Source organism: Eretmochelys imbricata, chromosome 3 (assembly GCF_965152235.1).
Source record: "Eretmochelys imbricata isolate rEreImb1 chromosome 3, rEreImb1.hap1, whole genome shotgun sequence".
In the NCBI taxonomy this organism is placed as follows: Eukaryota; Metazoa; Chordata; order Testudines; family Cheloniidae; genus Eretmochelys; species Eretmochelys imbricata.
The window spans coordinates 180,913,491-180,939,378 of NC_135574.1; the positions used below are offsets into that span (position 1 = coordinate 180,913,491).

Genomic DNA, 25,888 nt, shown 5'->3' on the forward strand with positions numbered 1-25,888 from the left:
GATGCATCATCTCTCCCTCAAAATGCCAGTGTTGGAAAACACTTCTTCCACCTCCACACTGTGAAACCCCATCTGAGACACTTGGAAAAACCATGGTAAAGTGACTTGTGAGGAAGCCATTATTACACCTTCCATATATAAATTATGGAGCAGAACTAGTTAGTAAAATTGAAGCAGCCTGATGAAACAGACTGAGTTTTTCATGATAACATCTTCAATGTTTCCTTGAATATAAATTCTTTTAAACTGTGTCTCAAAAAAGGTATTTGAAATCCTTTCAGATATCCTTACTCATCTCCTCCACATTTTTCATAGGCTATCATTTAAACTTTTATTACATGCCATGGGTATCATGATATAGGCAGAAATACAAAACATAATCCCCATATAAGAGTTTAAAACAATTTAAAATGCTGTTGTGTCTGAACCATATCACAGCTAATTACAAAGTGAGGAATGGGATAACTGAAACTGGCCCACAACTGGTCCTTTGTTTTTTAGTATCCTATACCTCGGTCTTCATATTCCAATGTCCTGATCTGCTACTGCCTTCAAAACACAATCTTATTTCCAGTCAAACTTCTCATCCTATCCACATCCTTCACCTCCTCTTCACATGAACTTCATTGCCCCTGAGGAAGCCAAGCCAAAACTCCCACACTTCACACTGGATAATTCATTTTCTTTTTACTCTGATATTGTACTTATTTTTAAAGCTCTTGTCCCATTCCTCCTCAGACCCCTCAGACCCCTCACTGCACCCTACATTTTTTCTTCTTTCTTCCCCTTGCTTTCTTCCCTTTCACTTAGCATCACTACAGTGCCAGTAGCTTCTTTCTGACATGAATAATGATAACTAAATGCTGATTCCAGAACTGTAAGCTCTTTGGGGCAGGGACCATCTTTTTGTTCTATTTGCACAGCACTTAGCACAGTGGGGTCTGGTCCGCGACTGGAGCTTCTAGTTGTCAGAATAGAAGTAATAAATAAATAAATAATCCCCCATTAGTGATACAAGTCTAAAATTTAAAAAAAAGAAATGGCTACTATTGTGTCAAAGGGAGGTGGCATGGAGAATGATTGGGGGGATGGAGAATAGGTGGGAGGGAGTAGCAAATAGTGGAGTAAATAATGTAGTACATATAGTTTCAGAGGAAAGTAAGAAGTCACTTACTGTGCAGTGGAGGGCTAAGCATTCCTCAATAATAGGAGGAAGCAGATGCATTGAGAGGAACAAGGCAGGAAGGGAAGAAAAGAGAAGAGAGAGATGTGAGCTCATTTTCTGTTCACTTGACAGATTTAAGTCTTCAATTTAAAATGGAAAACATTTTTATTGTAAATTTTAGTCCTTAATTCTAGTCCTTTGATCTGGAACCTTATGTCCAAATTGCTCAAGGTATACACGGAAGAATAACAACAACCTTTTGGCCCTTTGAGGGGTTCTCCTGAGAGTTTATCTCCTTTCTGAAAAAAACAAATGAGAGAATAACAAAAAATGTGGCTGGGTTTTTCAAAAGGGGGCAAAGGGGAGACTCACAGGAAAGTCCATAGGAATGGGAAAAAAACAATGCGGAGTCCTTGGGGCACCGTAGAGACTAACACATTTATTTGGGCATAAGCTTTTGTGGGCTAGAACCCATCTGATGAAGTGGGTTCTAGCCCACTAAAGTTTATGCCCAAATAAATTTGTTAGTCTCTACGGTGCCCCAAGGACTCCGCATTGTTTTTGCTGATACAGACTAACACGGCTGCCCCTCTGAAACCTGTCACCCTAGGAATTGGGATCTCTTTTCCCTTAGGCAATTTAGGAAATCCCAGCCTACATCGACATTAGCAGCCTGATTATCCTCTCACACCAGTTTTACATCTGTTTAACTCCATTGACTTCACTGAAGTTAATCTAGATGATACTATTTCAAATAAAAACAGAATCAGGCCCTGAGAATTTCAACAGGTATGTATATAAAGATAAGACTTACATTTTCTGAGCATGGAAGGGAAATATGTCTTTAAGCAAAGTTATCAGTTCATAAATTCATTCAAGAAATGTTTCGTTTCATCATTTTTTAACAAGCAAGGATTAACATCTCACTTCTGTTGGATAATTCTTCCCTGTACCTGGGATTTGATGCTAATATAAAATAGAAAAAGAAAAACCAGCTAGTATCAATGGCCTCCAGCATTGTTTAATAAAGGCTCTTTCCCTGTCGTGCTTCCAGCACTGTAATTATAGTAAAACTGTTATTCCCTGCACTAGAGGCAGTACCTCCTCTTAACAAGTACCATATTATTAAACCTTTATCACAGCCATTTTGAACTTAAACTTCTGCTCTAGTAGCATTTAATCTAATGAACCTCTTTGGAGCAACTGAATAGGAAAAAAAAAACAATCTATGTCACCATTATGCACGCAGCTCCGTACTCATGTGAGGGTTATGGGCACAGATGATGAGAGCCTTAATCCATAGTAGTCCTTTGAGACTCATACCCAGCCCTGCATAACCACTCAGCCACAAGCTTCCTCCACTTATTCAGGCTATCATCTTGCTAAATCAACAATCCATAGTGGATGCCTGTAAAAGTTGCAAGGAAGGAAACCAGAATCTCCTGGTTGCTGAGAGGAAATTAAAAAAGAGAGAGAGAGAGAGTGAGAAAGAGAGAGCGCAAAATCTCGTGCTCCATGAGCCATTCTTACATTATGGAGAAAAATGCTTTCCTAACCTCAAAAAAGATTGACGAAAGCTTTCCAGAATATCCTGCATAAACTTATTCTAACATAAGAATATGATTGGGCAGGAAGGCATGACAGCAAGGATGCAGAAGAAAGGTGCCATCCTAGGATGAGAGAAAACAGAACTCCCTGTAGTGGTGCAAAGACCATTCACAACTCAGCTGTAGTTTACTAGCCAGTCAGGGCAGAGGGAGTTAGTACTAGGGGCAGAACACTCCAAGATCCACCAGGAGCCTGAAAAAAAGGAGATGGGAGTAGAGGAAAAAATCAACCTGCTCCACTGAGGCTGGCACCACACCCAGGAATGTGGGAGAAAGAAATTTCAGACCCTGCTCAGCAAGATTCAGACCCCACTGTGGCTAGTAAGATGAGTGTTATCAAAAGTCTGAGATTTTTATCTGCTTGATAGCAATCATTTGTGGCCCTTTGGGCTTAAGCCATCCCACAAGCTGCCACAACCTGCAAGCTGCCACTCTTTGAGATAAACAGAACATTGGCAAAGAGGTCAATTTAGGCCCCCCCCCCCAGACTCAGAGATTACAAGACCATTTACTGTGTGTGGAAAAATGTGATGATAAGGGCTCAGTTTCTCAAAAATGTCAATAAACGAGTTTGAGATTAATAAGCTTTCAGTTTCTGCCAAAGAATAATCTTTAGGGTTCACCATTCTTCCCATGACTGCTTCCCATAATACTTTAGTTTCCCTAATATTACTAATAGGAAGAAAAACAGGACCAGTTTCCACCTGTTGTACCATGGGAGTCAGAAAATCTCTGAGTGTTAATTTCCAAAAGAATATTTTTACATTTTGCAATGTCCTACAAAACAAAATGCCTGTAAATTTCATTTTATGCTGCTGGGTTCCATCTATCCATTGTGCAAACTATCAATAGTAACAGTAAAGACATTATCATCAGAGAATCTTTTACTGTACAATAACCTTGAATCGGACTCTGAAACATTATTCACCCTAACTTCATCAGGATTATTAACAATTCTGTAGACACCATAGAATCACCGGAAATCATGGCCCTGATGGGCAGTGAAGAAGAATCAAGAAGCACAAATTAATTTTCTCTTCTGGTACCTCTTTGCTAATACTGCCTGAAGATGTGAGAAGGGGTGGGTGGGTGGGAATGATATAGATACTCCTGGATCTACCACCAAATTTAAAAGAGATCCTCTTCCCTGCAGCTCTCTTATTCAGGAATCTGGAGAAGAATCTATTTCTGTGATGACTGAGGCAGCGGGTACTGTAGTGCTGTTCATGTTACAACCTTAGAAAAATATTTCTTGTTAACAGTGCCTCTTACCACAGACTCTCTTCTCTTGGAGAAATAACAGCTAGCTCTGATACAGCACTTGTTCTTCAGTAGATCTCAAAGCATTTTACAGAAGAGGTCATTAGTTGCATTTTTCAGGTGGAGAAATGGAAGCACAGAGAAGTGAAGTGACTTGCCCCAGGTCACTTGCAGGCCAGTGGCAGAGCTAGAAATAGATCCCAAAGCACTACTATCATATTTTCCATTTCTGGAATGCGTGATGATATTTCTTTCCAATGCTTGCACTGACGTATTTCTTATTGTCACCACACTGGTCAAATCCTCCTTCCTATCCCCAATTTTGTCATTTGTTTAGGGCATTTCTGTGCTGTAGTCCATCAGCACTTGATTGTGATACCCATGCCAGTTTGCCTAACAATTTAGAGCTTGAATGGATTTCTGAGTTGTTGTCCAGAGGCCTTTTGTCACTTGGTCTCAACTCAGGCTTCTCAAATGGTTTTCGGGACATCTGTTTCCAAAATAACTGGTGTGGTTATGCGAAAAAGGACTGAGGACATCATGTCTGCTCATCATGACAGTAAATCCTGGAAGGCCATTGCTGAACAAATCAATACCCGTTCACACTCCTTTTTATCTTTCTGACCCCAGCTAACATCTCAGTAGTCCCCCAAATACAGAGTATCCCAAAGTATCTCAGGGTAAACAATAAAGACATACCAATTACACAACTAGGCCATGTCTGTCATGGTGTCCTCTTCTTGCTACCCAATCGCCAGGGATTATTTTAGGGAATCTACAGTCAGCCCTAAAATATCTATTCTGGTATAATTTTGCTCAGTTTGTCATATTCCCACTGCTTTTAGTACATCTGCATTTATTGAATATTTAAAATCTCTCTAAACTCCTCTTAACTAGCATGCCAATTACAAAATCTTATTCCAGATTTTCAGTAACTGTACCAACTGTACCTTTCTGACCATGATAAAGGTCCTTGGCGTTCTCTACATATACCAGATACCATGACTTGTCATTTGTAAAACTGCCCCTTCCAACTGAGCCAGAGGAACTTCAAAAAACTGTAATTAACTGGGATGCTCAAAAATATCTCACTGAGATCTGCTTTGATAATGAAATTTCTCAACAGAACCATGAGCAATAAGTCCTTTATCTGTCTATTCTGAAGGATTTTTGATTTAAGAAGAGCGGAAATCCCCTTCTCCTCCTTCCCAAGACTGTATTTTTCCTGCAAATATAGAACGGATAAAATCCCCCAGACTTGCAATTTCTAAAGCCTTGATGATAATATTTGCAGTCTGTTCTTCCTGTGTCTGGGTGATTTTCATGAATAATTTTATTGGTGAGGGTTTAGTGGTTGGAAATGGATTTAAAACAATGTAACCCCCTGCCACACAATTCCAGTCTGACTTTGGAGGGTTTATATGCCTTCACACTTTGTTGTAGTGACCTGCCTTTCCACTGGATAATGTGGTCTGGAAAAAGTAGAGACAATGTCTTTCTCTAGTGATTGCAAAGGGGGCCATTGAAAAGTTTTAAAATTTATGTTAAGTAAATCAACAACCTTACCACCATTTGGTTTTTCTTTTGGTATTTTCTATGGTATTCACTGTAGCATCCAAGTTCCTTGCAAATATTAATGGATTTAGGTTCATAACACTGGTGATATAAGGAATAATTATCCCCATTTTACAGATGAAGAAACTAAAGCATAGAAAGAATAAGTAGCTTAATTTGCTCAATAAAGCCTGTGGTAGAGCCAGCAATAGAACAAAGCTCTCCTGGTTCACAGTCTAGGGCCTTAACCACAGAACCATCTATCCTCTCCAGCTGGTTAATGAAATCCTCTGGTAACAGGACATTCTGACCATTGAAAATTGAAAAGTCTGCTGGCAGAAAAAAGGTGCACATTTTGAATCCCAAACTGGAACTTGCATGTGAGAAGTCCTTTCATGGTCATCTTGCCTGTGGATTTGGATTATATCCTTCCTTTAAATTAATCAATGTGGCAAACAAGGGCAAACTTTGCTTGACTCTTCTGGCTGCTCCCACAGTCTATACAGAGCAGTCTGCTCTCACCACTCTAAGCCAGCAATCCTTTTTAGTTGCCATCTGGCAAAGAACTGACATCTTTGTGACTGTGTGAGATTCTCTCACGAACTGCTTTCTATTGCTAAAGAAGTTACCAGAGGACCAATGCCATCAGCCACTTTTCACACAGTCCTCAACATCCAACACTTTCTAGTCAGACTCTTCTGCTTGAAATTATCTCATAGAATGGGCAAATATTAAAGACCTTTTCTAAACTAGGGGCATATAAACAATCCATAGTAGTCTTCCCTATTTCTGCAGAAAAGGACCTGGGGATTACAGTGGACGAGAAGCTGGATATGAGTCAACGGTGTGCCCTTGTTCCAAGAAGGCCAATGGCATATTGGGCTCTATTAGTAGGAGCATTGCCAGCAGATCAAGGGAAGTGATTATTCCCCTCTATTCGGCACTGGTGAGGCCACACCTAGAGAATTGCGTCCAGTTTTGGTCCCCCCACTATAGAAGGGATGTGGACAAATTGGAGAGAGTCCAGTGGAGAGCAATGAAAATGATTAGGGGGATGGGACATATGACTTCCGAGGAGAGGCTAAGGGAACTTGGGTTATTTAGTCTGCAGAAGAGAAGAGTTAGGGGGGATTTGATAGCAGCCTTCAATTACCTGAAGGGTAGTTCCAAAGAGGATGGAGCTAGGCTGTTCTTAGTGGTGGCAGATGACAGAACAAGAAACAATGGTCTCAAGTTGCAGTGGGGGAGGTCTAGGTTGGATATTAAGAAACACTATTTCACTAGGAGGGTGGTGAAGCACTGGAATGGGTTACGTAGGGAGGTAGTGGAATCTCCATCCTTACAGGTTTCAGAGTAACAGCCGTGTTAGTCTGTATTCGCAAAAAGAAAAGGAGTACTTGTGGCACCTTAGAGACTAACCAATTTATCTGAGCATAAGCTTTCGTGAGCTACAGCTCACTTCGTCGGATGCATACTGTGGAAACTGCAGAAGACATTATATACACAGAGACCATGAAACAATACCTCCTCCCACCCCGCTCTCCTGCTGGTAATAGCTTATCTAAAGTGATCACACTCCTTACAATGTGTATGATAATCAAGTTGGGCCATTTCCAGCACAAATCCAGGTTTTCTCACCCTCCGCCGCCCCCTCCCCCCCCCACACACACAAACTCACTCTCCTGCTGGTAATAGCCCATCCTTATAATTCTTGACATCTGATTATAACATTCATAAACCAGTCACATAACACTTCAATCTCTCCGGTCACGCAATTACAGACATGAAGGTCGCTATCTTAAAACAAAAAAACTTCAAATCTAGACTCCAGCGAGAAACTGCTGAATTGGAATTCATTTGCGAATTGGATACTATTAATTTAGGCTTAAATAGAGACTGGGAGTGGCTAAGTCATTATGCAAGGTAGCCTATTTCCCCTTGTTTTTTTTCTACTCCCCCCTCCCCGACGTTCTGGTTAAACTTGGATTTATGCTGGAAATGGCCCAACTTGATTATCATACACATTGTAAGGAGAGTGGTCAGTTTGGATGAGCTATTGCCAGCAGGAGAGTGAGTTTGTGTGGGGAGGGGGGGTGAGAAAACCTGGATTTGTGCTAGAAATGGCTCACCTTGATTATCATGCACATTGTAGGGAGAGTGGTCACTTTGGATAAGCTATTACCAGCAGGAGAGTGAGTTTGTGTGTGTATGGGGGTGGAGGGTGAGAAAACCTGGATTTGTGCTGGAAAATGGCCCACCTTGATTATCATGCACATTGTAGGGAGAGTGGTCACTTTGGATAAGCTATTACCAGCAGGAGAGTGAGTTTGTGTGCGTGTGTTTTGGGGGTGGAGGTGAGAAAACCTGGATTTGTGCTGGAAATGGCCCACCTTGATTTTCATATACATTGTAAGGAGAGTGGTCACTTTGGATAAGCTAGTACCAGTAGGAGAGTGAGTTTGTGTGTGTGGTTTTTGGAAAAAGGGGAGGGGGGTGAGAAAACCTGGATTTGTGCTGGAAATGGCCCACCTTGATTATCATACACACTGTAAAGAGAGTGGTCACTTTGGATGGGCTATTACCAGCAGGAGAGTGAGTTTGTGTGTGGGGGATGGAGGGTGAGAAAACCTGGATTTGTGCTGGAAATGGCCCAACTTGATTATCATACACATTGTAAGGAGAGTGATCACTTTAGATAAGCTATTACCAGCAGGAGAGTGGGGTGGGAGGAGGTATTGTTTCATGGTCTCTGTGTATATAATGTCTTCTGTAGTTTCCACAGTATGCATCCGATGAAGTGAGCTGTAGCTCACGAAAGCTTATGCTCAAATAAATTGGTTAGCCTCTAAGGTGCCACAAGTACTCCTTTTCTCCATCCTTAGAGGTGTTTAAGGCCTGGCTGAGATGATTTAGTTGGGGAGTGGTCCTGCTTTGAGCAGGGGATTGGCCTAGATGACCTCCTGAGGTCTCTTCCAACCCTAATAGTCTATGATTCCATGATTTCCTTGTAAAATATTTCAGCACATAGTCTGGGTAATAATTTCCTTCATTTAGTCATCTCCTGACCTATGATTCTGGGTCCCACCAAAGCCAATGTAGGGAGGAGGGATTTAGATTCATTAGAACCTGGGGAACCTTTTGGGAAAGGGGCAGCCTATATAGAAAGGATAGGCTCCATCTAAACCAGAATGGAAAAAGACTGCTGGCACTTAAAATTAAAAAAGTCGTAGAGCAATTTTTAAACTAAGGGCTGGGGGAAAGCCAGCAGGTGCAGAGAAGCATGTGGTTCAGAGAGAGACATCCCTTAGGAGAAGATCTATTGACAGAGATTCTCTATGTCCTAGTAAGATGGAGAGGATGGAAGATGATAAAATATGGGTAGGATCTGATAAGACACAGTCAAATGAAAAAGAGTCCCATTCAATTACATCATATAATGGCAGATAGCTAAAAAGTGACAATTTTTTAAAGTGCTTATATACAAATGCTAGAAGTCTAAATAATAAGATGGGTGAACTAGAGTACCTCATATTAAATGAGGATATTGTTATAATAGGCATCACAGAAACTTGGTGGAATGAGGATAATGAATGGGACACAGAAATAGCGGGGTACAAAATATATCAGAAGGACAGAGAAGGTCATACTGGTGAGTGAGTGGCACTATATGTGAAAGAAAGCGTAGAGTCAAATGAAGTAAAAATCTTAAATGAATCAAACCGTACTATAGAATCTCTATGGGTAGCAATTCCATGCTCTAATAATAACAATATATCAGTCGGCCTATACTAGTGACCAGGATGGTGATAGTGACTGTGAAATGCTCAGGGAGATTAGAGAGGCTATAAAAATAAAAAAAAAAATAGTAATAATGGGGGATTTCAACTATCCCTATATTGACTGGGTACACGTCACCTGAGGATGGGATGTGAGATAAAGTTTCTTGACACCTTAAATGACTGCTTCTTGGAGCAGCTAGTCCTGGAACCCACAAAAGGAGAGGGAATTCTTGATTTAGTCTTAAATGAATCATAGGAGCTAGTTCAAGAGGTGAATATACCTGAACTGCTTGGTAATAGTGATCATAATATAATTTAACATCCCTGTGGTGGGGAAAACATCACAGCAGACCAACACTGTAGCATTTAATTTAAGAAAGGAAGACTACACAAAAATAAGGAAGTTAGTTAAGCAGAAATTAAAAGGAACAGTGCCAAAAGTGAAATCCCTGCAGGTGGTATAGAAACTTTTCAAAAACTCTATAATAAAGGCTCAACTTAAATGTATACCCCAAATTAAAAAAAACATAGTAAGAAGACCAAAAATGTGCCACCATGCTAAACAACAAAGTGAAGCAGTGAGAGGCAAAAAGGCATCCTTTAAAAAGTGGAAGTTAAATTCCAGTGAGGAAAGTAGAAAGGAGCATAAATTCTGGCAAGTTAAGTGTAAAAATATAATTAGGAAGACCAAAAAATAATTTGAAGAACAGCTAACCAAAAATTCAAAAAGTAATAGCAAAAAAAATTTGTAAGTACATCAGAAGCAGGAAGCCTGTTAAACAACCAGTGGGGCCACTGCATGATTGAGGTGCTAAAGGAGAACTTAAGGACAATAAGGCCATTGTAGAGAAACTAAATGAATTCTTTGCATCAGTCTTCAGGACTGCGGATATGAGGGGGATTCCCAATCCTAAGCCATTCTTTTCAGGTGACAACTCTGAGGAACTATCCCAGATGCAGGTGTCATTAGGGGAGGCTTTGAAACAAATTGATAAACTAAAAAGTAATAAGTCACCTAGATCAGATGGTATTCACCCAAGAGTTCTGAAGGAACTCCCATGTGAAAGTTCAGAACAACTAACTGTGAATGTAACCTATCATTTAAATCAGATTCTGTACCTGATGACTGGAGGATAGGTAATGTAACACCAAATTTTTAAAAAGTCTCCAGTGGCAATACCAGCAATTACAGGCCCATAAGCCTAAATTCAGTACCGGGCAAACTGGTTGAAACTATAGTAAAGAACAGAATTATCAGACACATTGATGAACATGATTTGTTGGGAAAGAGTCAACATGGTTTTTGTAAAGGGAAATCATGCCTCACCAATCTACTAGAATTCTTTGAGGGGGTCAACAAGCATGTGGACAAGGGTGATAGAGTGGATATAGTGTACTTAGATGTTTAGAAAGCCTTTGACAAGATCTCTCACTGAAGGCTCTTAAGCCAAGTAAGCTGTCATGGGATAAGAGGGAAGGTCCTCTCATGGATCAGCATCTGGTTAAAAGATAGGAAACAAAGGGTAGGAGTAAATAGTTTTCAGACTGGAGAGAGGTAGATAGTGGTGTCCCCCGGGGTTCTGTACTGGATCAGTACTGTTCACATATTCATAAATGATCTGGAAAAGGGGGTAAACAGTGAGGTGGCAACATTTGGAGATAATACAAAACTACTCAAGATAGTGAAGTCCAAAGCAGACTGTGAAGAGTTAAAAAAGAATCTCACAAAACTGGGTGACTGGGCAACAAAATGTTGATAAATGCAAAGTAATGCACACTGGAAAACATAATCCCAGCTATACATATAAAATAATGGGATCTAAATTAGCTATTTCCACTGAAGAAAGAGATCTTAATGTCATTGTAGTTCTCCAAAAAAAATCCACTCAATGTTCTGCGTCAGTCAAAAAAGCTAATAGAATGTCTGGAATCGTTAGGAAAGGGATAACTAATAAGACAGAAAATATCATATTGCCTCAATATAAATCCATGGCATGCCCTCATCTTGAATATGGCATACAGATGTGATAACCTCATCTCAAAAAAGATATATTGGAACTGGAAAAGGTAGAGAAAAGGGAACAAAATTACTAGGGGTATGGAAGAGCTTCCATATGAGGAAAGATTAATAAGACTGGGACTTTTCAGCTTGGAAAAGAGACAGCTAAGGGGGGATATAATAGAGGTCTATCAAATCATGACTGGTGTGGAGAAAGTAAATAAGGAAGTGTTATTTACTCCTCATAACATTAGAAGTAGTGGTCACCAAATGAAATTAATGAGCAGCAGGTTTAAAACAAAAGAAATTATTTCTTCACACAATGTACAGTGAACCTGTGGAACTCTTTACCAGAGGAGGATAAGAAGATTATAACAGGATTCCAAAAAGAACTAGATAAGTTCATGGAGCACAGTTCCATCAATGGCTATTAGCCAGGATGGACGGGGTGGTGTCCCTAGCCTCTATGTGCCAGAAGTTAGGAATGGGCGAGGGCGTGGATCACTTGATGATTACCTGTTCTGTTCATTCCTGGCATTGGCCACCATCGGAAGACAGGATACTGGGGTGGATGGACCTTTGTTCTGTCCCAGTATGGCTGTTCTTACATTTTTATATTTCAATTGACTCCATCAGCCTTTGGATCAGGCCCTTGGTGTGCCCCACCATTTCTTTTGTTGTGACACTTCATTGTCCATGGTCCTACTGGCCCATTCGGATGGGAGAGTATTTGGTTCCAGCATCAGATAATTTGGCTAGGTTTATGGACCATTTCCCCAGACCATTGATTCTCCACATGCACATCCTAAAGAGTCTCAGAAATATAATCAGTAATCACTTCCTGTAAACCAGTGGTGGGCAACCTGCGGCCTGTCAGGGTAATCCGCTGGTGGGCTGCCAGACAGTTTGTTTACATTTGCACGGCTGCCCGAAGCTCCCTGTGGTCGCAGTTCGCTGTTCCTGGCCAATGGGAGCTGTGGGAAGCAGCGGCCAGCACGTCCCTGTGGCCCGCGCTGCTTCTCGCAGCTCCCATTGGCTGGGAACAGCAAACTGCGGCCACGGGGAGCTTCGGGCAGCTGTGCAAATGTAAACAAATTGTCTGGCTGCTCATCAATGGATTACCCTGATGGGCCACAGGGTACCCACCCTGCTGTAAATCATTGTGGCTCACCACAAAAAATAAGAAGAAGAAAAAAAATGATGAAAATCCCTTATATATATGGCACACTTCTTGGTATGTTTATCACACGCTGGGAAACTAAAACTGACCAATTGCTCATTGGTCTTACAGCCATTGTGCCATACCACAAATCCTCCCAAGAAGGGAATTCTCTGTGGTATTTGAAACTGACAGTTATTTGTAGTGTTGGACTGTGGTAGGCTTACCTCAGTTTTTTCTTACCCCCAAAGTGTCAGATCCAATTTTAATCCTTTTTTGAGGCTGTCTCAGTGTTCATAAATACCATTGTGATTCCATCGTTCTACAGTCATCATGGATGTGAGATGATTTACTCTTAGATTCATAGATTCATAGATATTAAGGTCAGAAGGGACCAGAGGAATCATGACACATTTCACCTTAAGGCAGTGGTTTTCAAACTGTGGGTCGTGACCCAGTTCTGGGTCATTGAATGTAAGGCACTGGGTTGCGGTGACTCTGGTCAGCACTGCCGACAGGGCAGTTAAAAGTCCCATCGGCGGTGCTGCCCGTCTAAGGCAGGCTAGTCCGTACCTGTTCTGACATCGTGCTGTGCCCCAGAAGCAGCCAGCAGCAGGTGGCTCCTAGGCGGGGGGGACCATGGAGCTCCGCACGCTGCCCCTGCCCTAAGTACTGACTCCGCACTCCCATTGCCTGGGAACCAGCTAATTGGAGCTGGGGGGATGGTGCCTGCGGGTGAGAGCCACGTGGAGCCGCTTGTGTGCCTCTGCCTAGGAGCTGGACCTGCTGCTGGCCACTTCCCAGGCGCAGCACGGTTCACGGTGGCAAAAGAGGCAGGAAGCCTGCCTTAGCATCCCTGCTGCGCTGCTGACCGGGAGCTGTCTGAGGTAAGCCCGCACCCCAATCCTGTGCCCCAATCCCCTGCCCCAGCCCTGAGCCCCCCCAAACCCAGAGCTCCATCCAGTACCCCAAAGCCCTCATCCTTGGCCCCACCCCAGAGCCTGCATCCCCAGCCCAGAGCCCTGACCTCTCCCTGCACCCCAACCCCCTACCCTAGCCCCGACCCCCCCAACCCAGAGCCCCCTCCTGCACCCCAAACGCTTTATCCCCGGCCCCACCCCAGAGCCTGCACCCCCTCACACACCCCAACCCTCTGCCCAAGCCTGAGCCCCTCCCACACCCCAAACCCCTCATCCCCAGCATCCTCATCGACAATTTTCTTCAACTGGGTCACCAGAAAAAAGTTTGAAAACCACTGCCTTAAGGGTTCTTTTTGGTAATTTGGTAATAACCATATTATGGGTAATAAGAACCTTGATTGGCTTAAACAGAAAAAGCCCTCCGGTAATGATCAAAGTAGGTTATTCAGAGGTGAGTTTTCAAGATTGGAGTATAATATTGACCTAGATAGCTTTGACCTAAGTTTACACAATTAGGCCTCAATCTTGCAAGCTCTTGCATATGTGATTTTATGCACATGTCCATAAAGTCGTGCACATGTATTTATCGCATTGGGCCTTAAAAAGTATAGCAATTGAGTTAATTAAAATAAGTCTAAAAGTTGCATTGCTTGTCCCCAAAACCTGAGATTTGTGATTTCAAATCAACTTTGCATATGTATGACAACAATGACTGTTATATCATTTTTCATTTTGGATCTTTTGGCTATATACATGTGTTGGCTTTTCTATGAAGAGTTTCAATAAATACAGTATAACTATTTATTTTGTAACTAGCAGTTTTCTTGTCCATTTCCAGAGGCAACAGTTTTAAGCTATGATGGGAGTATGTTTATGAAGATACAGCTCCCTGTTGTGATGCATACAGAGGCTGAAGATGTGTCCTTACGGTTCAGGTCTCAGCGAGCTTATGGCATTTTAATGGCAACTACTTCTAGGGAATCTGCAGATACACTTCGTTTAGAGCTGGATGCAGGACGAGTTAAACTAACGGTCAACCTAGGTAACAAACCCTCCCCCCCCAAGAAATTAACATCTTCAGCATTCTTATTCTTATTATTTTGCTTGCAAGCATTTATTGAACAGCCTGTTTGACATTAAAATTAAATTATATATATGTAACATGCATACACACACACACGCGTCCATTATTTAAAGTTACTGATTTTATTCTTTTGGTTTTGCATTTTTTATTCTTTACACAGTCTAACATAACCCATCATAATATATTTTGTACTATTGTGTGTTCTAAAAAGAGAAGGCCAGTTCATCAGTGACGTTTCTAGGTGAAATAATTTTAACCTGCTTGATTTCTGAGAATTGGTCTCTACCCACAGATTCTTCATAATTAGCAACTACAGAAGTTGAATGTACAGAGAGAACTGTTCCAGCTATTATATGTAGGTCAGTGTAATTTTAGCTCCAACAATTAACATAACATATACATGCATAATCAAAAAACTTCTAATTTTCACACATGAAATATTGTACATTATGTCAACTGATGGACAGTATTGGTTTCCTCTTTTTAACAGTCACATATGTAGTGAAATCCATCTTTTCTTTTATGAACAATTCTGTAGTGGTATTTTTGTGTCAAAAGATAACACAACCCTTCAATGCCCGAAGTCTGCGGCCCTCAGCAAACAGCCATGTGAACACAAAAAACACAAGCCCTTCTACAGAAAACAAATTAATAAAACGCTTTCCTGGTTTGGCATATAATTGACAAAATGTTAGGTTACTATTTTCTGTAATAAGTATCGAACTCCACATGCCCTTTTCATTTTGCGTTATGTTTTTGTTGGATTTTTTTTTTTTAGAGAGAGAGTATGAAAGAGAACAAACACAGTGAATAAAAACTCATTTAGGTTCCGTGAAGTGAACTATTTTACATTGTTGCTTTCAAGACTGACGAATAACTATTTGAATTAGCTGTTTATATGGTGATTTTGTAGATATAAGATTAAAGTGTGTAGATAACACGATGATGAGCTCACATCCATTATGTAGAAAAGTAGGTCACTGAATTACTATTCTGATATTTATGGCAGGTAGGGGTGAGAGGAGGGGAGAGGTTGAAGGGAAGAGAAGGGAATTAAAAGTTAAGACAACCAAGTGGTCCTCTTTGACTGTTCTCTTATAGTTCCCTCTTGTGACAGCCTAGGGTTACTGCAAGCTGATAAAATGTTTTGAATCACAAAATGGCAATGTGGGGCCTCCTTCAGGAAAGCTTTCTGTAGTAAGAGGTGTGTAGGTGCTGGTCCCTGGCTGTTTGCAACCACTTTTCTGATGCGGTTGACGACACATGACAAACTCAGCTATATGGCAACAAAATCTAGGTTTTATATTAATTATGCTCCTCAAAGGTGCTGAAGATAAATTATTGTACGTACATAGTGTTGCATATTTTTAAAATCCGGGGTCATAATCCAAGAAAATGATTCTCCAGAGCAAGCCAATCTGTTTTCATATACAGTAGATATCTATATAGATATAAAAGGAAAGTAAACGAAAAATCAATACCTGTGTTAGCTGTAATATTTATTCCACACAAATAACAATAGCAAATTCTTAGGCGAGAACTAAGCTGAAAAGAGATGATATTCCTGAACTCCTGGATTTTCCAAATAAAATGTTCTTAGATATTAATATGAGACTTTAAATACAGTAATTGTTCTGCTGTGAATTGATTGCATACATTTATATAAACTAAAATATATACTACAGTGTGAAAGACTATTTACAAACATAAAAAGAGCTTTATATTTTACTACTTAGTTTAATAGTAAGAAAAAAGTCCACCTTTGAGGTGTAATATATAATTGTGGTCCAAGATGAATGATGGTGGCTTGGCCTGCTCTATGCCCCATTGTGACGGAGCACTTTTTAATTACACTGAGAAAAATTATCTGTTCTTTCACAGATGGGGAGAAAGTTGTGGCCTGCCTCAATCAAGCATTTTTGACAGCTAAACATGATTTTTCACTTAGATTTGTCACCATGTAGCTTTGTTTGAAATTGGCCATTTTTGACTCTATACTGCCGTTCTACATATAAAGTTTTATTGCACTATGTCTGGGTTACAGCAATATGTAAAGACTAATCATTTGGAGTGGCCATATTTGCATGTGTCTGTCCCCGGAAGGGTGGACTGTGATTTTATTGGATGTCTGCAGCTATTACCTTGAAGGATAAATTTTCATTTTTCATCTATTCTTCCCCATCTAGACTGTATCAGGATTAACTGTAATTCCAGTAAGTGCCTATTCAAAATTTTTAAAATGTTATTCCTCCATTATAAAATTATGCAAACTAGATGAAAAGATTGTGTACAGTTTACAAGCATTGATAACTCAGTACTGAAATGCTATATTAATTACATGGGTGTACAAAGTCATCATATATTCTCTACTGTAAATTGAACATTTTCTCTTTCACCTCTACTTAAACCTCAAAATTAAGTAAAAATTAAGGACACTAAAGGTTTTAAATAGAGGGGGAAATAGTGCAAGGTTTGTTATAGCCTTAGCTAGTTCAAAGTACATAACTATCCTGCTGAATTGATCTAACTGGGTTCTTTTATTGACAATAGCCAAGGGGTATTGAACAAGAATTCATGATTTTCCACCACTTGTCCTACAGTCTTTTTCCCATTGTTCCTTGGACTTTCACCCCTAATCTATGGTGAGATTCTGTGAACATAATTGTCCTTACTACAACAATTCATGTTCCATAATCCTTCCAAGCAATTAACAATACTTATTTGATGCTTCCTGCACAATTAGTTTTGCTAAACCCTTGTTTTATGGATATGTAAGATATGGGTAGTATTAAGTTAAGGACATTAATGTGTCTGACAAAAACTACATTTGTATGATGATTTTTTACACTCTAATCATATAAGAACCCTTAAATTGAACAATTTTTATCTGCTATGCATGTTAATGAAACAGAGGGAAATATTTGCCAGATGAATGGACTAAATTTTATCCTTTCTGATATTATTTGGATTAAGAGGATATATTCTGAAAGGGAATAAAGGACTGTGATTTTATTTTGAGTCAGAGGAGCTCCAGAATGGTGTCAACACAATTATCTATAGTAAGTTCCGTAGATTTGATTTGCTTTATTTTTTCTCACTGGTTTTGGTGTCCAGAATTGGTCCTACACAAATATTAAAAGCCAAATAAAAACTATTTAAACATAGCCTCCAATAGTACTAAAGTCTCCATAATTAATTAGAATAATTACCCATAATATTTTTCTAGTCCATGAAGAAAAATAGGAAGTTACATTTCCTGCTATATAATATGCAATAATATGCAATGCAGATAGATCCTGCACTAAACAAGCTGCATGAGAACAGAAGTAATGCTTCATTTGTAAAGAAGGTAAACAGAAATCATATCATAAAGCAAAATGTTCTTTAGGTGAGTATTATATTCTTAAATATATTCATACTTAAAATCTTAACACATTTTAAAATTGCATTTTAAATTAATGTAAAACAAATGTGTCTGCTTGTAGGACAAAGTGGCTTCTTCATAAGAATAGCATTTCCTACGGTTTGAGTTCAAGGAGAAAGTACGTTCATATGTCTGTTGCCAAATGTATATGTGGTCATGGAAGTTCCCACAAGCCATTTCTTGTTGCCTGTCCAAGGACTGGGCATGTCTTTTTCTTGAATATAGGTCTTAGATCTAGAACAAGTAGCTATTTGGCACAAATGCAATGACTTTATTTGCTGTTGGCAAATACAATTTTTCTCTGAAGGAAACAATAGATTTCCTTGATTTCCTATAGAATTTCACAAAATCCCTCCCAGAGGAGATTTAATAACTTTGAAGAAATCTGGAATTATTAATCCATAATATATCATTTGTTTTGCTTTGTGTCAACTTTGGACAAGCTCAGGTCCCATAAAAATTAAGTAAAATGAGTTGTGGACATAAATGACATCTCAGTGTTGGATCAAGAAAGAACCTACTAAAGTAGAGCAGGTAATCTAATTAGAGTGCCTATGGGCTTCAAATGAGCAGTCTTCAATGGCAAGGATCCCAATACAGTGATTATTATGCCATTATTAATCCTTCTTGTCTTCAGACTGGATAAAAGCCTGTTGGGAGTCTTTGGGTTAAGTTTAGAGGTGAGAGCAACAAGGATGGTGTTGTGGTGGACGTCTGCCGTAAACCGCCAGACCAGGAGGATGAGGTTTTCTTTGGACAATTAACAGAAGTTTCCAGATAACAGGCCCTGGTTCTAATGGGGGACTTCAATCACCCTGACATCTGCTGGGAGAGCAATGCAACAGTGCACAGACAATCCAGGAAGTTTTTGGAGAGTGTTGGGGACAACTTCCTGGTACAAGTGCTGGAGGAACCAACTAGGGGCCATGCTTCTCTTGACTTGCTGCTTACAAACAAGGAAGAATTGGTAGGGGAAGTAGAAGTGGGTGGCAACCTAGGCAGCAGTGACCATAAGATGGTTGAGTTCCGAATCCTGACAAAAGGAAGAAAGGAGAGCAGCAGAACACGGACCCTGGACTTCAGAAAAGCAGACTTTGACTCCCTCAGGGAACTGATGGGCAGGATCCCCTGGGACGCTAATGTGAGGTGGAAAGGAGTCCAGGAGAGCTAGCTCTATTTTAAAGAAGCCTTATTGAGGGTGCAGGAATAAACCATCCCAATGTGCAGAAAGATTAGCCAATATGTCTGGCGACCCACTTGGCTTAACAGTGAAATCTCTGGTGAGCTTAAGCACAAAAAGGAAGCTTACAAGAAGTGGAAACTTGGACGGATTACTAGGGAGGAGTATAAAAATATTGCTCAAGTATGCAGGGATGTAATCAGGAAGACCAAAGCACAATTGGAGTTGCAGCTAGCAAGGGATATGAAGGGTAACAAGAAGGGTTTCTTCAGGTAAGTTAGAATCAAGAAGAAGGTCAGGGAAAGTGTGGGACACTTACTGAATGGGGTAGGCAACCTAGTGATAGATGAGGTGGAGAAAGCTGAAGTACTCAATGCTTTGTTTTGCCTTGGTCTTCTCAGGCAAAGTCAGCTCCCAGACTGCTGAACTGGGCGGCACAGTGTAGGGAGGAGGTGAGCAGCCCTCAGAGGTGAAAGAACAGGTTAAGGACTATTTAGAGAAGTTGGACATGCACAAGTCCATAGGGCTGGATGCAATGCATCCAAGGGTGCTGAGGGAGTTGGCTGATGTGATTGCAGAGCCATTGGCCATTATCTTTGAAAACCTGTGGCAATCAGGGGAACTCCTGGACAATTGGAAAAAGGCAAATATAGTGCCCATCTTTAAAGAAAGGGAAGAAGGAGAACCCGGGGAACTACAGACCGGTCATCCTCACATCAGTCCTCAGAAAAAATCATGCAGCAGGCACTGAAGGTACATTTTGAAGCACTTGGGGGAAAGTAAGGTGATAAGGAATAGTCAACATGGATTCACCTAGGGCAAGTCATGCCTGACCAACCTGATATCCTTCTTTGATGAGATAACTAGCTCTGTGGATATGGGGAAGGTGGTGGATGTGATCTATGGTTACTTTAGCAAACCTTTTGATACAGTGTCCCCACAGTATTCTTGCCAGCAAGTTAAAGAAGTATGGATTGGATGAATGGACTGTAAGGTGGATAGAAAGCTGGCTAAATCGTCAGGCTCAACGGGTGGTGATCAATGGCTCGATGTCTAGCTAGCAGCAAGTATCAAGCACAGTGCCCAGCGGTCGGTCCTGTGGCGGGTTTTGTTCAACATCTTCATTGATGATCTGCATGATCAGATGGACTGCACCCTCATCAAATTCGTGGATGACTCTAAGCTGAGAGGAGAGGTAGAGACCCTGCAGGGTAGGGATTAGGTCCAGAGTGACCTAGACAAATTGGAGGATTGGGCCAGAAGAAATCTGATGAGATTCAACAAGGACAAGTGCAGAGTTCTGCACTTAGGATGGAAGAATCCCATGCACTCTACGGGCTGGGGACCCACTGGCTAAGTGGCAGTTCTGCAGAAAAGGACCTGGGGATTACAGTGGACGAGAAGCTGGATGTGAGACAACAGTGTGCCCTTATTGCCAAGAAGGCTAATGGCATACTGGGCTGCATTAGTATGAGCATTGCCAGCAGATCGAGGGAAGTGATTATTCCCCTCTATTCGGCACTGGTGAGGCCATATCTGGAGTATTGCGTCCAGCTTTGGGGCCCCCGCTACGGAAGGGATGTGGACAAATTGGAGAGAGTCCAGCGGAGGGTAACAAAAATGATTAGGGGGATGGGGCACATGATTTATGAGGAGAGGCTGAGGGAACAGGGCTTGTTTAATCTGCAGAAGAGAAGAGTGAGGGGGGATTTGATAGCAGCCTTCAAGTACCTGAAGGGTGGTTCCAAAGAGGATGGATCTAGGCTGTTCTCTGTGGTGGCAGATGACAGAATTTGAGGTCTCAAGTTGCAGTGGGGCAGGTCTAGGTTGGATTTTAAGAAAAACAATCACTAGTAGGGTGGTAAAGCATGGTAATGGGTTACTGGTGGAATGCCCATCCTTAGAGGTTTTTAAGGCCCAGCTTGACAAAGTCCTGGCTAGGATGATTTAGTTGGTGTTGGTGCTGCTTTGAGCAGGGGGTTGGACTAGATGACCTCCTGACGTCTCTTCCAACCCTAATCTTTTATGATTCTATGACTGTACTAGTATCTTCTCTAAAATGACAATCCTCAGTATCAGCCCCTCATAGCATAGTCACTTTTCTTTGCAGTTTGTTTATTGTCTTTCTGGCTTTAGAAGAAATCAATTGCCATGATTAGTTCTAACTTCCCTTTACTAAAGGAGGTCCTTGTGTATTTAGTGGGTTTTTTGAGCTTTCAATACCCATCATGGTAAGTATGGCAAAGTTAATTATCTGCAGTTGCTGGAATTTTTCAATTACCAGGTAATGCTTAGTGTTCAGTTCCCGTATTTCGAGTTTCCAATTATAGTGCTTTATTGTTCTTGGTATTCATTTGCTTACTTAAAAAAAAGTACTGCATTTGAAGGAAACGCATACTAGTAATTCCAAAACAAATAAATCTAAACAAAACAACATAGTCCTGAACTGTGACTTAATTTACTGCATAATGTAATATTATAGTACATCCTTTGCTTTCTTTTGGGGGGAATGTGGGGGTTATTTTGTTGAAAGCCTGATACAACAGCCAAATGTTTATATTTATAAAAACAAATTTCATTTTCTGGGTCAAGGAATCCCTGAAGAATTATTACACTGGATTGCCTCAGGTTCTGCTGCCTACAAATCAGATTATGTTCTTTATTGACTCCACCCTCTAATTCTACTCTCTGGACTTTGACACCATGTGTTATAAATTGGCTAGCAATACAGTCAAATTCAGGTACAAATATCTGTTATCTGCTTTGAATTTGGAGACATAGCTATTAAAAAAACCCAGTGTTTGATCCAAAGAGAGAGAAAATATGAATGCAAGCAGTTTGTTTCCTACGGTGAATAGCAACAGTGAATAAAAACTGTTGCCCTCCCCTTTCCACTTCTCCTCACACAAAGTTTAAAATCTATCTTCTGCTCCCTGCAGATCAGATTATAATTTCTCCATGGGCTACCATTGGCTCTCAGAGCTGATATTAAGATTTTTTTCTTTTCGTCATGTTCGTCATGACTCTGCTTTTTGTGCATGTGCTGGGCTGCAGAAGGGATCAGCACATTTTGCAATATTTTAATCTTTGCTGTGAGGCACAGATTATTTAAATTTCAAGATTTATCAGGTGACAAGTTGCCAGTGAGCTATAGCTAGTCAAGAATATTGTGGAAACTCTTCATTGCATGTCTCTTGTGTGAAACTGAAAACCTAGTTGCTGTGTTGAGATGTGGCTTTTCAACTTACATTGCCTACAAATAACAAGTGGATGACATGTAAATGTCAAACTATGTTCTTTGTTTTTTGTTAGATTAGAAAATTATCATCTTTAAACAAACACAGGCTAGTGGAAACCCTCTTACCATGAGGAGAAAATATCATAGCTGAAATGCTGTTGTCTGATACAACCCAAAATCAGTTTAGAGCGTGCTTTTCAGACCTGTAAATTTCCTAAATCAGATCCTTTAGCTTGAGGGTCAATTATATAATCCTTTGAAACTGCTGGTATTTTCAGGTAAAAGCTGAGACTAGCACTGGGGCCAAGCAAAAGCTTATATTGCAAATCAGAGTGCCACTGTGATTTTAGTATTTAATGTTCTCATAAAAAAGGGTATTTACTCAGAAAGAACCAGAAAGTGAATTGTTTGAAAAAATAACAGATGCAGAGGGTTGCTTTGTATTAGGCACCTTGTAAAAAAAATCCCAAAATTCTGAAGCTTATAATGGAAATTGGTGGAGGGCAGTTGTAACTGGAGTCTAGGGCAACCCTCAAGATGCATACCAGCAACTCTCTGACAGGTTGGGGAACTTTGGAAACTACAGTGTGGCAACTAAGTTCATTTCCATGTGAGTTTGGAAGAGATGGTTGCTAAATTTTCATAAGACTCTCAAATCCAAGTACAATATAGTACATCCAGTATCTGATGCAGTGCTCTCCGTTCTTATACTAAATGTATGTGCCATAGTAAACTTCTGTTGCCTCCTCCTATTTCAAAAATGTAATACACTTAAGTGTTGTGTAAACTAGTGTAGGGGAAAATCTTGCAATCCTTACTTAGGCAAAACATGTGTTGAAGTCATTTGGCATTTTGCTTAGATAATATAAAGGCAGGTCCTGGCCCATCCTGAAAGTATATTGTTTTTTCACATGGCTCCTCTACCCTATGCCTTAGCCCTGGTCTACACTTCTGGAGGCTTTAAGCTGATAGAAAATTTACAAAGGCTCTATAAGGGCAGGTCTTCACTATCCGCTGGATCAGCGGGTAGTGATCGATCTATTGCAATAAATTGATCCCTGAACGCGCTCCCCATCGACTCCGGAACTCGAGCTCACAAGAGGCGGAAGCGGAGTCAACAGGGGAGTGGCAGCAGTTGACTCGCCGCCATCCTCATGGCCAGATAAGTTAACCTAAGATATGCCAACTTCGCTGAAGTTGAATTTCAGTTGAAGTTGAAGTTCAGCGAAGTCAGCTTAAAGCCTCCAGAATCAATGGGTGAAATAATGGTCCTATTGAAGTCAAAGGGGTGTTTGCCAATGACTCCAATAGAGGCAGGATTTCACCAAATAAGACCTAAATGCCAAATGTATACATTTTTGAATAACTGTAGTATGAATACAGACCTGTTATTTCACTTCATATTTTCACTCACTACAATGGCTGGAAAACCTTGTTTAAATCCCTCTTTAACTCTTATCTCTTGCTGTGATGCCTATAAATTACTACCAACTGAGTGACTAGGCAGATGTTGAGCCATGACTACCAAGACTCCTGATTCTAATGCACAGTGTGTTTGTTTTACTGATATCTCACCCTCCCACCCCTTTTATTGATTTCTTCTGTATGTTTTGTCTTGTCTTAATCCTAGAGAGTGAGCTCTCTGGGCTGGGCAGTGCATTTTCTGGTTTTGTACATTGCCCTGCATATTGGGACCCCAGGTCTAAAAGGAGCCTCTAATAACTACTGTAAAAATACAAATAATAAGTAATAATTTTATACGCTGGACAGTGACTAACATTTTAATGTTGGAAGAATCAGACACCATTGCTCAATGTAGCAAAAAAGAGAGGTGTTGTTTCTGGGAATAATAAAAATAGATTTTGCTTGTAAAATACTGACAAACAGGACCAGTCCAATGGCCCCATAACTAGGTCTTGTACATTGTCATATAAAAGATTTCCATTCAGCTCTCTGAGCCACTGTTTTGCTCCCTTAGTTGTCCCACTGAAATTAATGGCAAGCGTCAAGGCTAATTCCCCGCAAGCACTCTACAAATTAATGCTTGCAACTCCAGGCTTGGATTAAACTCCCAAGGTTACAGCTTTTCTCTGACCTTGGATTGTTAGATGCTGCCACCACTCAAGTGCAGAACCCCTTTGAGAGCCCAACTCCAGGGTTATGAAGGCTGACCTTTCCTTGGTTGGGTCATGTAGCTGCACTTGCCAGTGCCCCTTAGTTAAGTCTAAGGTGGAGATGATTTGGGCACGTCCCAGTTTCTCCAGTATCTCATCTGTGCGTGGCACTGGATAGTTCCATGGGTGAGTTATAGCATATAGCTTGCAGTAGTCCACGCAAAAGCAGATTTCCCTATCTAATTTGAGAGCCAGAATCACTGGAGAGGCATATGCACTCTCAGAGGGGCGGATTACACCCGTCTGTAACATGTCCTTAATCTCCCTTTCTACTGCAGTTTTGGCTTGAGGAGCCATCCAGTAGGATTGGGCTCTAATTGGGCAAGCATCACCTCTGTCAATAGAGTGGTACACCCGTTCCGTCCATCCTGGGGTGGCTGAAAACACTGGTGCAAAACTGGTACACAGCTCCTGGATTTACTGTCACTGCTTATGCCCAAGGGTTATGGAAAGACTCACCTCCTTTACGCCACTCTTGCTTTTCCCTTCATAGTAGACTCCTTCAGCCCACTCAGCGTCATCTCTCTCCTGGGCTGTAAACTGGAGAACCTTGATTTCTTGGGAATAAAAGGGCTTTAGAGAATTAATATGGTATATCTTAGGTTTTAGGGTAGGGTCTGGGAATGTTATGAGGTAATTAACAGCTCCCAGGCGCTCTCGGACCATAAATGGCCTCTCCCATGACTCTTCCATCTTATTGGCCTGGAGTGCTTTTAGGACCATGACTTGGTCACCAAGTCTAAAGGAATGCTCTCTGACATGTTTATCATACCAGGCCTTTTGCTATTGTTGAACATCCTGTAAGTTTTCTTGAGTAAAGGCTAGAGAGTCTTTGAGGGTGGTTAAAAGTCCTAAATGTTAGTTTCTGGAGAAGATGTAACCCCCTCCCATTGCTGCTTCACCAACTGTAATGGCCCCTTAACTTCGTGACTATAAACGAGTTCAAAGGGTGAAATCTCCAAACTGGGATGTGATACAGCTCTGTAGGCAAAGAGCAACTGCTGCAATACTAGGCCCCCAAAGTTCCATTAAACTTCTCCACTAGGCCATTTGTTTGATGGTGGTAAGGGGTGGCAACCAAGTGGTTCACCCCATGAGCTTCCTAAAGATGTTTCCTGGTCCCTGCCAGTAAGTTAGTTCCTGAATCCGTAAGGATGTCAGAGGGCCAACCTACTCTGGCAAAAATGTCTGCCAGTGCCTGGCTCATGCTTTTAGCCCTGGTGTTGCTTAGAGCTACTGCTTCTGGCCATTGGGTGGCAAAATCCATGAAGGTCAGTATGTACAGCTTTCCTCTGGGTGTCTTCTTAGGGAAAGGACCCAGAATATCCACAGCTACATGCTGAAA

General features: G+C 41.0%; 1 protein-coding gene across 24 annotated transcripts in view; it reads left to right on the forward strand.

Annotated features, from left to right (window-relative positions):
- Positions 1-25,888, forward strand: part of NRXN1 (neurexin 1) — a 1,233,750-nt gene that overhangs the window by 580,363 nt on the left and 627,499 nt on the right. For 17 of the 24 annotated variants that reach the window (XM_077811984.1, XM_077811986.1, XM_077812000.1 and 14 more), the window contains 2 exons: positions 14,282-14,485; positions 16,714-16,740. In XM_077811984.1, coding sequence (XP_077668110.1) covers positions 14,282-14,485; positions 16,714-16,740 — 231 coding nt within the window. The remainder of the gene's footprint in view (positions 1-14,281; positions 14,486-16,713; positions 16,741-25,888) is intronic. The other 7 variants (XM_077811997.1, XM_077812003.1, XM_077812005.1 and 4 more) reach the window with 1 other exon arrangement.